This window comes from Rhinolophus sinicus, linkage group LG16, assembly GCF_036562045.2.
Source record: "Rhinolophus sinicus isolate RSC01 linkage group LG16, ASM3656204v1, whole genome shotgun sequence".
NCBI classification, from domain to species: domain Eukaryota; kingdom Metazoa; phylum Chordata; class Mammalia; order Chiroptera; family Rhinolophidae; genus Rhinolophus; species Rhinolophus sinicus.
In genome coordinates this window covers 32,064,065-32,076,603 of record NC_133765.1, presented here as the reverse complement: position 1 = coordinate 32,076,603, position 12,539 = coordinate 32,064,065, and the positions used below count along the sequence as shown (strand labels likewise).

General features: G+C 40.1%; 1 protein-coding gene across 3 annotated transcripts in view; it reads left to right on the top strand.

The window, feature by feature from the left end:
• The window catches only part of PTPN11 (protein tyrosine phosphatase non-receptor type 11), a 71,729-nt gene extending 60,082 nt beyond the window's left edge, over positions 1-11,647 (top strand). For all 3 annotated transcript variants that reach the window (XM_019734066.2, XM_074321626.1, XM_074321627.1), the window contains exons 14-16: positions 4,873-4,985; positions 6,782-6,883; positions 7,607-11,647. In XM_019734066.2, coding sequence (XP_019589625.1) covers positions 4,873-4,985; positions 6,782-6,851 — 183 coding nt within the window. In that variant the 3' untranslated portion in view covers positions 6,852-6,883; positions 7,607-11,647. The remainder of the gene's footprint in view (positions 1-4,872; positions 4,986-6,781; positions 6,884-7,606) is intronic.
• Positions 11,648-12,539: the final 892 nt, after the last annotated feature.

Here is a 12,539-nt window from a genome sequence, read left to right as displayed (position 1 = left end):
GGGGCTTTTTTTGCAATTTACAGTTCAAGAATGTAACTGGAGTTCCTTCACATGGAAAGATATTTAATACCAGATGATTTTAGAGCCTCGTGATTGGTCCCTCCTCTTAACCTTGTCAATTGGCAAGGCCATAAGATTTATTATAAACATCGCAAAAGGCTTGGGAACTGCTGTGTCATTGAATTCGGTTGGAGGACAGATCAATTTCAGATCATTTTTCAGGCCTCTTTCACAAATTTCCCTCCATCCCCACAAAACAAAACAAAATAAAACAACCCTTATCCCTGGAGAATTTTTCTGGTCTGTGAGATAGCCGGGGCTGTCACAGTATGGAGAACCAAACTTGTCTGATTACTGGATCAGTTTCAGCTCTTCTCCTTCCTAGGTAAGCTAAAAAGCTCCAGCATTTTTTATACTTTTCCTTGAGCTACCTTGATTCATTGAAATAATTCCTGTCCCATTTGTGTTAATTGTTCCTCATTAGAAAATTCTTTCATAATCACTGTATGTAAAATATTGATTTTGAATTTTAAGAAAGTACTTAGTAGGGAGGGAGAAATGGGGAGTTGCTGTTCAATGGGTATAGTTTCAGTCATGCAAGATGAAAACGTCCTAGAAACGTGCTGTTCAGCAATGGCACATAGTTAACAATATTGTGTACACTTAAAGTTTTGTTGAGAGCATATCTCGTGTTGTGTGTTTTTCTACCAAAATTGTAAAAAGAAGTATTGCGTAGAAAGCAAGTTTATGCTTCAGTTTTTATTTTATATTTTTAATTTTTATTCTAAAAAAATGAGTTAGGCTTTTTAAACTTTAAAATAAAATAGATTTTTTAAAAAGTACCGTTCTCTGCCAGTTCTCCCATTTAATATCTCATTTTAAGTTATACTGTATCATTTTTTAAAATTGCTTATGTAAGTCAATATTTCAGTGCTAAAAAATGTGTGGCTTCTACTCAGAGGTGATTATTCATAAGGCCCTTAGATTTTTGAAAGCAATTCACAAAATTTAAATACTATATAGACGAAACAACACAATTTCTCCTTGGATTTCTTTTGTGCAACTGTTCCCTGAGACTAAGTTCTGTAACGACTGCTCTATCAGTTAAGAAATTGGTTTGGCTGCTTTGACAGAGGCTAAATAATAGTGGCTTAAACAAGATCTAGAAGCTTATTTCTCTCCTACACAAAAGTGATTTGGCAGGTGATTTGGGGTTGAGGGGGTATAGAGAGGGCCGCTCTGCTCCATGGTGTCATCCAGGGACCCAGGTACATTCTTTCTTGTTGTTCTACTGTCCTGTAGGATGTTTCCTTTTCCACATGGTCCCAGATTGCAGGAGAAAGTGGAGGGCAAGAAGCTGCCTGTTAATGTGGGAGTCAGGTTTTTTCTGTAAAGAGTCAGACAGTGAATCTTACAGGCTTTGTAGGTTGCATAAGGTCCCTGTTGCATATCTTTTTTTTTTCTTACAACCCTTTAAAAACTGTTAAACTTGTAAGGTAGATTACTGTTCTTATCTCACAGCATTATGAAAAGGCCTCGGACTAGATTTATCCCACAGGCCATTAGTTTGCCAACCCATTTTAAGGTCTTACATGGCATAGAAATTGCACACTTCCTCATCTGTAAAATAGAATTAATAATAGTATCTCTTTCAAAAGGTTGTTATGAGGATTAAAATGAGACAATATATTCAAAATAGTGCCAGCACAAAATAAGTGTTTAGAAAATGTTAACTGGCTCTATTATTATTGTAATAATTGACATTTAACTCCATTTGTGAAAGACAGCACATTTTTCTTTTACCTCCTGAGTTTTGACATGGTTTATAACATTTATACTTATAATTGCCACAGTTGTTTAGTGTTAGCACAGTATATAAATCAAAGCTCTAATCCTTTTATCATGATTTTTATTTCTCTGAATTCTTTATTTTGATTTTGGTTTAGTGTCTCTGTTGACTAGATTTCGTTATCTAGTGGTTGTTTTAAAAAGATATTGTATTCTAAGTTTTTGCATGCTTGAAAATGTCTGAATATTGGTTTTATAGCTAAAGGATAGCTTAGCAGGGTATAAGATTCTTGGGTATAATCTTTAAGATTCAGGGTATAATCTTCCCCCCTTCTACCCCAAGATTTTTTAGAATTATATGACTATATTCTATATTATATAAGTCTAAAGTCAATTCAGTTGTCCCACTTTATATGTGACTGACTTTTTCCACCTGGAGAGCCAATCCAGGAAGATTCTTTATGGTTGATGTTTTGGGAGATTGTGAAGTTTTTCCTGTGTTATATGTCCTTTTAAAATGCAGGTTCAGTTTTTTTCCGTTTGTTTTAAATTTCAGGAACATTTTCTTGCATTATGTGTTAGAATATTTTTTCTGTTCTATTTGTTCCTGTCTTCAAGAATTCCCCTATGTATACCAAATCTCTTATTTGCTTTTTCCGTCATTTTTATGTATTTTATTAATAGTTTTTTAGTATGTTTTCCAGTAACCTGTCTACAATGTCCCATTCTATGTTTTTAGTTATTTTATTTTTTACTGCCTTTAATTGGATTTGAATTTCTAATATTTCTTGTTTTTTTTCTTCTTCTGTTTCTGTTGCTTTGCCAGTTTTCTTTTCATTGCCTCTGTTATCTTATAATCTCTTAAGAAAGCACATGTCTGTAAAGTGCGATATTAATGTAGAACTATTTGTCTTTATCTCTTCTTTCTTCGTTTAGTTTCTTTTGTGAGGTGTTTTCTCCATCTGCCCTTTGCTTATTATCCTCATTCTCCCTTTTGTACCTTTCCCCATCCCCCATTTATATAGGTCCTGTGCTGACCCTTCCATTATTGAGTAGGTCCAGAGTGAGGGGGGGCGGGTGGCTGAGGAGGTCCATGGCTTTGATTTGCATTTTTTGTCTCAGATGCCCTGTCACCTTTGCCCTGAGAACACATTCATGTATTGGTGTTCAGGGGACACTGTGACTCCTGGCAAAGCCTTTGTAGCCAGGGGGTTAATAATTCTCCCTCCTAGCCCTGCCCACTTCCAGTCTGCCTCAGCTAGGAGGGTGGTGGCGGACAGCAGAACCGCTCTCTCATGGGCTTTCCCCACCTCTTCTGGGCCTGCTGCTCCCGCCTGGCCTTTTGCTTCTGTGACAGGGACATTCAGGGGTTTCTTCGTCTTGCTGCAGTTTGAGTGGATGTGTGTCAGTTCTCAGCTTCCTCCTGATTGGACCCCAGCTTTCACAGTATTACAGCTAAGATGCTTCAGGGTTTGTATATTGCAGTTGTAACATTCCTTTATTTTATGTGTAATAAGATTTTTCACTTTTTATTAACTCTTGTTTTTGGTGAGAAGAAATAAACTTCAGTAGGTTTAAATTTTTTTTTTTAATGCTTTATCTTTCATTTTGAAAAATTAAAAAAATACAGTACCACACCTATAATTGACCATGTGGTTTCGTCACATTTCTTTCACGTCTTTTTCCTTTCATAAAAGGAACAAAGTGTAGGAGGTTCAGATGAGGTTCCCTTTGCTCACCACCCCCGGGTTCACCCCTCACCCCCACCCTCGGAACCCCAGGCAATCACTAGCCTTGCAGTCTCTTTATATTTTAAAATACAAGTACAGATATCCATACACAATATGTAACATTGTTTTCTATGTTTAGGATGTTTAGCCAAATGGTATCACGCTGTTTTATCGTTTTGCAGTTCGTGTTTTTCCAGTTAATATTGTTTATGACATCTGTTTTGGTGCGTACACACACACACACACACACACACACACACACAGTTTTTGTTGTTCCTCTTCACTGTTGCGTGTTATTTCATGATAAGAATACATCGCATTCATTTGTCCTCTTGATGGCCATTATTAAGGCTAGCATGTCCCTGGACATCCGTACACCGCTCTTTTAGGCTTACGTGCATGAATTTGTCAAGAAGCAAATGTTCATGGCTGTAGGATATAATGCCTTTTCATTAGTACTAGATACTAAGTAGTTAGGACTGCCGGTACTGACTAATTGCAGACCCACGTGGTGGTACCCATTTACCCTCTTACCTGCCGTAAATGAAAGTCCCCCACATGTATGTCTGTATTAGTTTTGGGTACCCGTTCTAATAGGTGCTGTTTCCTGAGTAACTCTGAAGTGAATGTAATGTTATTATAATAATGGCAGTTGGATGGATTGGATTTCCCGCATTGGTTATTTCTAGGTGAATTTAGGAGTCGAGAAGAGTGATAAATCATCTAACAGGAGTCCTACCAAATACAGTTCAGTCTGCATCTGAGATGAGATTACATTCTATTAGATTTCTTTGCCGCCCCCCCCCCACCCCGCCCCGAGTACCTAGAGCTGAAAATAAAGTTTTAAAGGTGCTAGGGTCTCTTTTGGGGTGAGATGGGGGTGGCAGGAGAGATACGATAAAGTGTATTATTATTTCTGATAAGAGCACTACCGTCTTCGTGCCTGTGTGCCATTTTTCACTTGGAGCGAATGTATTTATGGAACTCTTTTCCCAGTTGTTTACCTGAAAATTATTACATATGTTGCAAGTGAACTGTGAAATGATTAGATGCTAATGTGGCAAAGAAAGTGTGATTTCTCTCTTAGCCCAGAAACAGGTACATTTAGTTTAATACAGTAAGTTGTTCATGCATGACTCTCTGTGCTTATGAATTGTATGGTTCAAAAGTAGTTTTCGCCCATATGAGGAGGTGGGCAGTATTTTAGTGTTAAATCAGGGTCCAATCTGTCTGTCTGCCTATCTGTCTGTCTGTCTCTCTCTTTTTCTCCCTCTTTAGTGAAATGCTTTTTTTTGATTCTTTTATTCCTTTAAAAAAGTCACAGTTCCTCATATATGCAATCTTCATCTTTCAGAAAAGCAAGAGGAAAGGGCACGAATATACAAATATTAAGTATTCCCTAACGGACCAGACAAGTGGAGATCAGAGTCCCCTCCCGCCTTGTACCCCAACACCGTCCTGTGCAGAGTAAGTAGTAATGAAGGAAATTCTTTTTACCTGAACATACTCCTCTAGAAAAGCTTAAAAAACAAGTCTGTAGCACACACCTTTCATTGGTGCACATAATTGTCTCCCAACTGATGAGTGAGTGTATCTGTGGCTATCTAAACTAAATTTTAATTTACTTACACTGAAAGCCAATTGCTGTACAAGCTAGGATTATATGAGGCTCTACGTATATCAAGTGGTGGTTCTCCAAGAGGAATCGTCATTTTTCTTTCAACGGGGTGAGATTTGTTGCAGAGGTAGATGACCCCCTTTTGAGGTGTTAAGACTCTTTTCTAAGTAAAAGCAAATAAATTGACCATTAATGTGTCAGCACAATTACGATCTGCGAATTTCCCACAGTCAACAGAAATCTACTTTGGGGTTTAAACTAGGAGCCATCAAATTACAGTCCCCTAGGCCAAGTCCTGGCCGCAGCCTGTTTTTGTGCAGCTCACAAATGGTTTTTAAAGGGTTATTAAACACACACACGCACGCACACGCACGCACACGCACGCATACACGAAGAATAACATATGACAGAGACTATGCACAGTCTGCAGAGACTAAATTATTTACCCTGTGGTTCTTTATAGAAAAACTTTGCTGATTCTTTGTTTAAACTACAATGTGATAGGAAAAATATTTGTTAAATCAATTATGTGAATGGCAATTGTAAGTCATTTTTTATGTTCTAAAGTCATTCTGTGGTATAACATTTGTCTCCCCCGCCCCCAACAATCTTATCTCTGTTTGCTTCTGATGTGGATTTTTACACCCCTGCTGACTTTAATACTCTATGTAAACATTTTAGATACATATATGAGGCTTGTATTTATAATTGCTTTCTATTTAACATTGAAATGAAATTATACAACAAAAGTGTTCGCTCCACCAAGCTGCCTCTTCCTCTTCTGCCTGCTGTTTTCTTTCCCAGTGGACTGACAGGGAAAGTTGATATTTTAAATTGCTATCTGCAGTAATTTGCAGTGGAACCAGCTTGTCTGGGTCCTTGCCAGAAGGCTTTCCCCACATGTGGCACAACAGCTCTAATGACTCCCTTGTTACCCGTGCGCCTGTGACTAACAGGTTCTCTGCCTCTCTGTTCCTGTCAGCCCCCTTGTAGGGTGCAGACACAGGATACGCCGGACCCCCAGCCCCTTTTGCTTGTTTCTTCTCGCTCCTCTCAGGCTGGCACCCATAGCTGCTGGGTTCCTTGTTCTCCCGGACTGCTGTGCTCACTACTCCCTCCCTGTGCAGCAGACAGAGTCTGGGCTCTGATGCACTGACCCTCCATCTCAGGGCTCTAAACCCACCTTGAGCTTCACGTTCCCTGGTCCCCTTTACGTGGCTGGATTCAGGGCCTGACTGCTCCTAGATACTTTCCCTTCTTAGAACCCTTGCCCATGCAGATCTTTCTGCTTGAAATGAATACTGTTCCTTTCTATATGTACATGTTCCCCCCTCCTTCAAGGTGTCACTCAGAAGTCGCATCGTACAGGCCTCCCTTGCTCTGCCCACCTGGAAAACAACTCATTTTCCTCTAAATCCCAGAGAGCAGAGGGGCCCAAGGATCTACTGTCACTGTTAGCTTCACAATTACATTGCTGTAGGTTTATGTCTTATATCCTGTCTTAGAATGCCAGCTCCTGGGGCAGGAACTATGTCTGCACCATAGCTGGTCCCCAAAGAATATATGTAGTATGTGCCTTACAGATACGTAAGCTTAAGCAGCATGGTCTGCAGTTTTAACATCATCTTCCTTCTTTTCTTTTCAGAATGAGAGAAGATAATGCTCGAGTCTATGAAAACGTGGGTCTGATGCAGCAGCAGAAAAGTTTCAGATGAGAAGACCCGCAGAGACTTCGACACAGAAATAGGTATTTAAATGGAAGTTCTGTATCGGTTAATTGTTTATAGCATTTGTGGTATTTTTAAGCAGGCCCATAATTTGTGAGTGTTTCAGCAAAATGTATCATAATTGAGTTTTACAAATCAGCTTCCTTTTCCGTGTCTCTAAACTTCTTTTTTCCAAACTGGATTTATTTAACAGTTCATTAAGCATCAAAACCAAATGAAGAATTAACTGTGAAGGGCAAGGTTAGCACTTGTTGTGGAGAAATAGTTGATATTGGTGATAGAACACCAGATATCCCCATTCCTGCAATTTTTATTAGCATTGGTTAACCCAGGCTGTGCTGGGAGATGATCTGTAGGGATCCGGGAAACCTGGAAGCACAGCACTGGATGGTTGGAGTCAGGATGCCTGACTTCTCATCCCAGGTGGCCTCTGACTGGCTATGTGACACGGCATTGACAACCCGAGCCTCCAGCAGGCTCCACTCCACATTCCTTCCAGCTCTATTGCGAGAAATTCATCTCCTATGTACATCTCCTCCCTGTCAATCATCTTCTTAGACAGTGACCCATGTGTGATTATGTTTTAATGATAAGTTAGAAACTCATAGCTTCAGCATGTCGTGTTGAAATTCTCATTCCAGTTAGTATATTTAAAAGCTTTAAATCTACTTTAAAATGGTTTAAAGCCTTGTCAAACTTTTAGACGTGTACTCCTTAAAAATTCTAATGTATTTCTTTCTCAGATGTGGACTTCACCCTCTCCAGAAAAGATCAAGAACAGATGCAGGAAAGTTTAGGTGAAGAATGAACTTGAATTTCGAAGGCTTGCGTTGTGGTTAACTGACTACCTTTGGATAAGCAAAATTTGAAACCATTTAAAGACCACTGTATTCTAACTCAACAATACCCAATTTCCAGTTACTCATTTCCTCAGATAAGAAGAAATCATCTCTACAATGTACACAGTGTTATATTTTATAGAATTTTATTTTAAATTGAGGAAGCAGTTAAAGTGTGCTCCATATTTTACAGAAGGTGGTGATTCAAATTCTAGCATGTTTTTCTTTTTATAACCTTAACAAATCTAATGTTTTTCTCTCTTTGTGGGGGATGATAGGGCACTTGTTAGAGGGAAAACGGGGAAAATTAAGTGACCACATCCTTTAGAACAATTTCATTTATCATCACTTATCCAGTAGTGGATAATTCATTTTGATGGCCTCTTTTTCTTGGCTAAATGATAATGAAGTCAGTGCCCCGGACTGTCAGAAGTTGACTATCTTCCTTTGCATTGCCATTAAAAAATCATGGGGAAAAATCATGGGAACTTCGGAGAAAGGGCATGTTTTCTTCTTAGCAGATTGTCAGTTGCCAATCAGCCTGTTGACCGAGAAGATTGTGGTGGGGAAATGTTTGCCATGTTTTCTTGTCATTTGAATAACTGTCTTGTATTTAGAAAAAAAGGACATCTGTGGATAACCAGTATTTTGGTTATCAATTGCTGCTGACAAACCATCCCCAAACATAGTGGCTTAAAATGACAATTCTCTTTTTCTTCTTCCCTCACTATTCTTCTACCTGGGCTGGGCTCAGTTGAGCTGTTCCTCTGCTTGTCTTGCTGGTGTCACTTACCGGTGCCACTCTTGCTGGTCGGCAGCTTGGCTGAGACACTGGGATGGCTGAGCCGCTCTCTCTGCATGGAGTCCTCAGGTCTCCTCTTCCATGGGATCTCTCCAAGTGGCCTCACCAGCAGGGTGCATTACCCCTCACATGGCAGCTCAGAGCTCCCAACAGTAGAAAGCAGTAGTGGCCAGGCCTTCTTAAGACTTAAACCCGGGACTGTCACAGCATCACTTCTCCTGCCCTCTATTGATGAGAGCCAGTCACAGGCCCAGCCCAGATTCAGGAAGAGGGGACACAGGGGGGCATGGAGTGGAGGTGTGGTTGTGGCTCACTGGGAGTCCCCAGGGAGCAGACTGTCAGAACCAGTATACCATGGAAAGACAACTATTGCTAGCAAAGGAGACAAGCTGCTAGTGACCTTGGGAAGCTGAAGTCAGACTGAGAAAGAGAGGGCCTTCCTGCACCAGTTCTGCCAGCTCGGAGCTTGTTTTCTGAACCATCACTTGGGAAAACTGGTCTCGTAAGGATGGATGTGTTTAGGGCAGGCAGAGCATCTAAAAGCAGGACCACCCCTTTACCACGGCACCCACAGAGGGGGGCGCATGTGGTGCTTTCTAAATGCATGCGCGCAGTCGGGCCACCATGCATGCGCACAGCCAGGCCGCGCGCGGTGAGGAGGAGCAGCCCTGACGAGGCTGCTAATCAGATTGAAGTAGCAGTAGCTCATTTTTATTTTAACCAAGCAGTGAGATTTGCTAACATCCTACCTGAAGTGCCTTCAAAACCATCCCTCTTTGCCCCGTGTGTTGAATCATCATTCGGTGAGTGTATTTCAATTAAAATATCATCGGCTGACTTTGTGAAGGTAATAAAATGCTACGGCCGCTTTGTCATTAAGTCATGGTCTCCCTTCTGGAATTCTTGCTTTTGCTCCTGAAAGGAAGGACTAGAGTCAGCCCTGGTCGTAGTTCCCTCCCTCCTAAGGTCTTCACCGCCCTTAAAACCCTGAGGTCAGTTGGGGAGAGCAGTGGCTGCCATTGTCACCGAGAAAATGTACAGTGTCCCCGCTACCCCACGTCCCCGATCTCTTGAACTTAGAATTGCTTCAGACACAAGTGTGGCCTGAAGGTCATTACCTTATAAGAGGAATGTAAATGACTACTGCCTTCTTGCCAAGCCTGTAAAGAAAGAGACTCCAGTTCAGTATTTGCAACAAGGATCTTTAATCCTGTTCTTTTTATTGCATTGTCACATTGAATGGTTCTCCGTTTTGCCTGGGTTTTGTGGAATTGTTTTGACTGGACTCGGGGGCCAAAGTCTTTCACCAGCATACAAGGGTTTGATTGTACAAACATACCGGCTGCGTTATATCTCTGCCTGGAGCTTGGGATCAGTGGTTTTTACACTTGGGGGAGGGGAACACCTGACCTTGTTAGTTAGCTCTGTTCGTTATAGGACATTGATCTTACTTAGATTTCCCTCCACGAAGTCAGCAAGCTGTCATGTTAGGTAAACTTAGGCCAAGACAGGATAAGAGGAGTCCCTAGGTTGCTAAAGTTTGTTGTGTGTTTAATAAAAGGTGATTGCAGGTTTTTCAGATGAAATTTCTCTGTGGGATGGAATCAGGCCGAGGGGCGGTAAAGATGGGGAGCTTGAGATGTGGGTTTGAAACAATTGTGGGAATGAAAGTTCCAAAGAGATGGTGTCTGAGGAAGTCAAAGGGCCCAGGGCCAGAGCAGTCAGTAATAGTGAAGCAGGTTACCTGGAAAATAGGTGTGGTAGACACATGTACACAGTCTGCTTCCGGGGTGCTGGCAGAAATGAAATTTGCACAATCTCCCATAGCTGGTTGAGTATTTTAAAATTATAAACATAGGATTTTATATTTGGGGGTGAAGAAATTATCTGGCACATGATATTGGATTTTTTTTAAGCCAAATTTCTGTTTTAATAGCTTTTGTAAAAAATAAATAAAAAGACACCTCATATCTAGTGTGTGACCCTCCTGAAAATTATGGTCATCTGTTGCATGGAAATCAATGACTCTTCAAACGTGGCTAAATAGGGATGAGAAAATATTTGTACAACTTTCTTGGTGTTTTGCATTCTTGACAGAGCCCAGTTGCTTTGGAACAGCCAAGGAAATCATCAAGATTCTTTTTAGGGGTTATTTTACTGGGGATTTTAAGAACTAATATAAGGTCTTGGGTTATTTCTAGTTCAGGGGAATGTGGAAAAAGGTATGCAATTGTGAAGTGTTTTGTTGTAGCTTATTAATCCATACGGGAAACTTAGACTGTAGACGTGCAGTACAAACCCAGCGCAGTTTTTGTTTTCTGTATATTGTTGGGGGAATAAAGTTTTCTATTGCAAGCACATGGCCTCCCTGATTTCACGATGCCTTTATTAGGATCTGTAGTAGCCCTTAATTGTGTCAAAATCTTTTTCCCTCTTCTTCTTGAAAACATAAGTTCCAAAATATAGTTTATTGTACCTTCCATCATTAAAAAGTTTGTTCCTTTTTCACTATGGGCAGTTCAAACAAGGCAAAAATATTTAACAGTTGGTTTTAGTGTGTTGTATAACTTTGCTGTATATCAAACTAATTCTTACAAGTTTTCATCCTAAACCTCAAATCATGTAATTAATAATTTGCCTGTTTATTTATGACCTAATTGTGATTCTTTTATTAATAAAAGCTAATGGAAAAGGATCCTTTATTAAGCTGATGACTAGACCTACATTTAATTTTCCTGCAGTATATGAAGTATTGTACCAGAGTATTAAAAGATATGTAATATTTTATTGATAAATCTATCCTTTAAAAGGAATACATTTTAGGATGTCATCATTTTGATGTGAATCATGTAAATGTTGATAATATGCACTGTTTATTATACATTTAGTGTTTCAAGAGATTCACTTAATTGCCTTTTTGCCCACGTATATTGTGTAGTCTACTTGCCATTGTTTTAAAAAAGTGACATTAAAAGAATAGTTTATGTAGAGAAACATTAGTGGATGTTACTTGTCTCCTGACCTGTATTTATGGGTGTTAGTTCAACTGCTTTGCTAGTTGCAAAGCCCTATTATCAGAGAAAAGTGTATTTGTGAACTGTATGGGAACTAAAAATTAGGAATAAAACCATTTTCTTATATTATGGTATTTGTCATTTACTTCATCAGAAATGTACAGGAAAAATGGGGATTCTAGGTCACTCAATCTCCTACCTGGCAAAGTGCTGACAGCTAGCAGCTCTTCTCTAGAGGAGGACTTGGAACACGGAATGAATGAATCAGTTCCTCCAGCATTTGTTGAGTGCCTCCTCTATGAATAGCTTTGGGAGATAGACAGGGAATTCTTTTTGGAAGAACTTACAAGTGTCGAATGAAAAGTGTGTCTGTGTAAAATATGCAGGAAATGATTGCTTACAGACCTGAATGTGAATAGTATTGGGTGGGGGTATGATGTGAAGATACGATGGGGAAGCTTGTAGGACTGAATTCTGTGCTCTAGGATGTCAGCTCTTCCCTTTCCAGTAGGTTTAGGCCACATGAACACGGCCCTTTGCTTCTTCTGATGACAGCACTGCGTTAACACGGGCAGAAAGAATTCATTTTCTAAGTAAAAGGTAGTTGTTTCCTATTGTGAATCTCAGGAGTGATTTGTATTATTTACACCACAAAACGCTATCTCCCTCCTTTCAGCCTCAGCTGTTACTTGATGCATCTAATCAGATGCAGCTGTTTAGTTGTTTATACCAGTCACCTATCCGTTCAGAAAATTACTGAGCACCTTCAGAATGCAAGGCACTCAGTGTACCTATGCTGGACACTGGGGGAAAGCAGTGACCAATACAGACGTGGTGGCTGTCGTCATGGTGGTGACATTCTACCAGGGAGCTAGGCCTTGTACAAGTCAGGAGGCAGTTAATTATACTTGGGATATTATACTACTGAGCTATACTGTTGAAGAGGCCGGGTGCCAAGACAACGCAGGAAAGACCAAAATTAGACAACCAATTCCAGATGGCATGAGGATGCTGAAGGGGG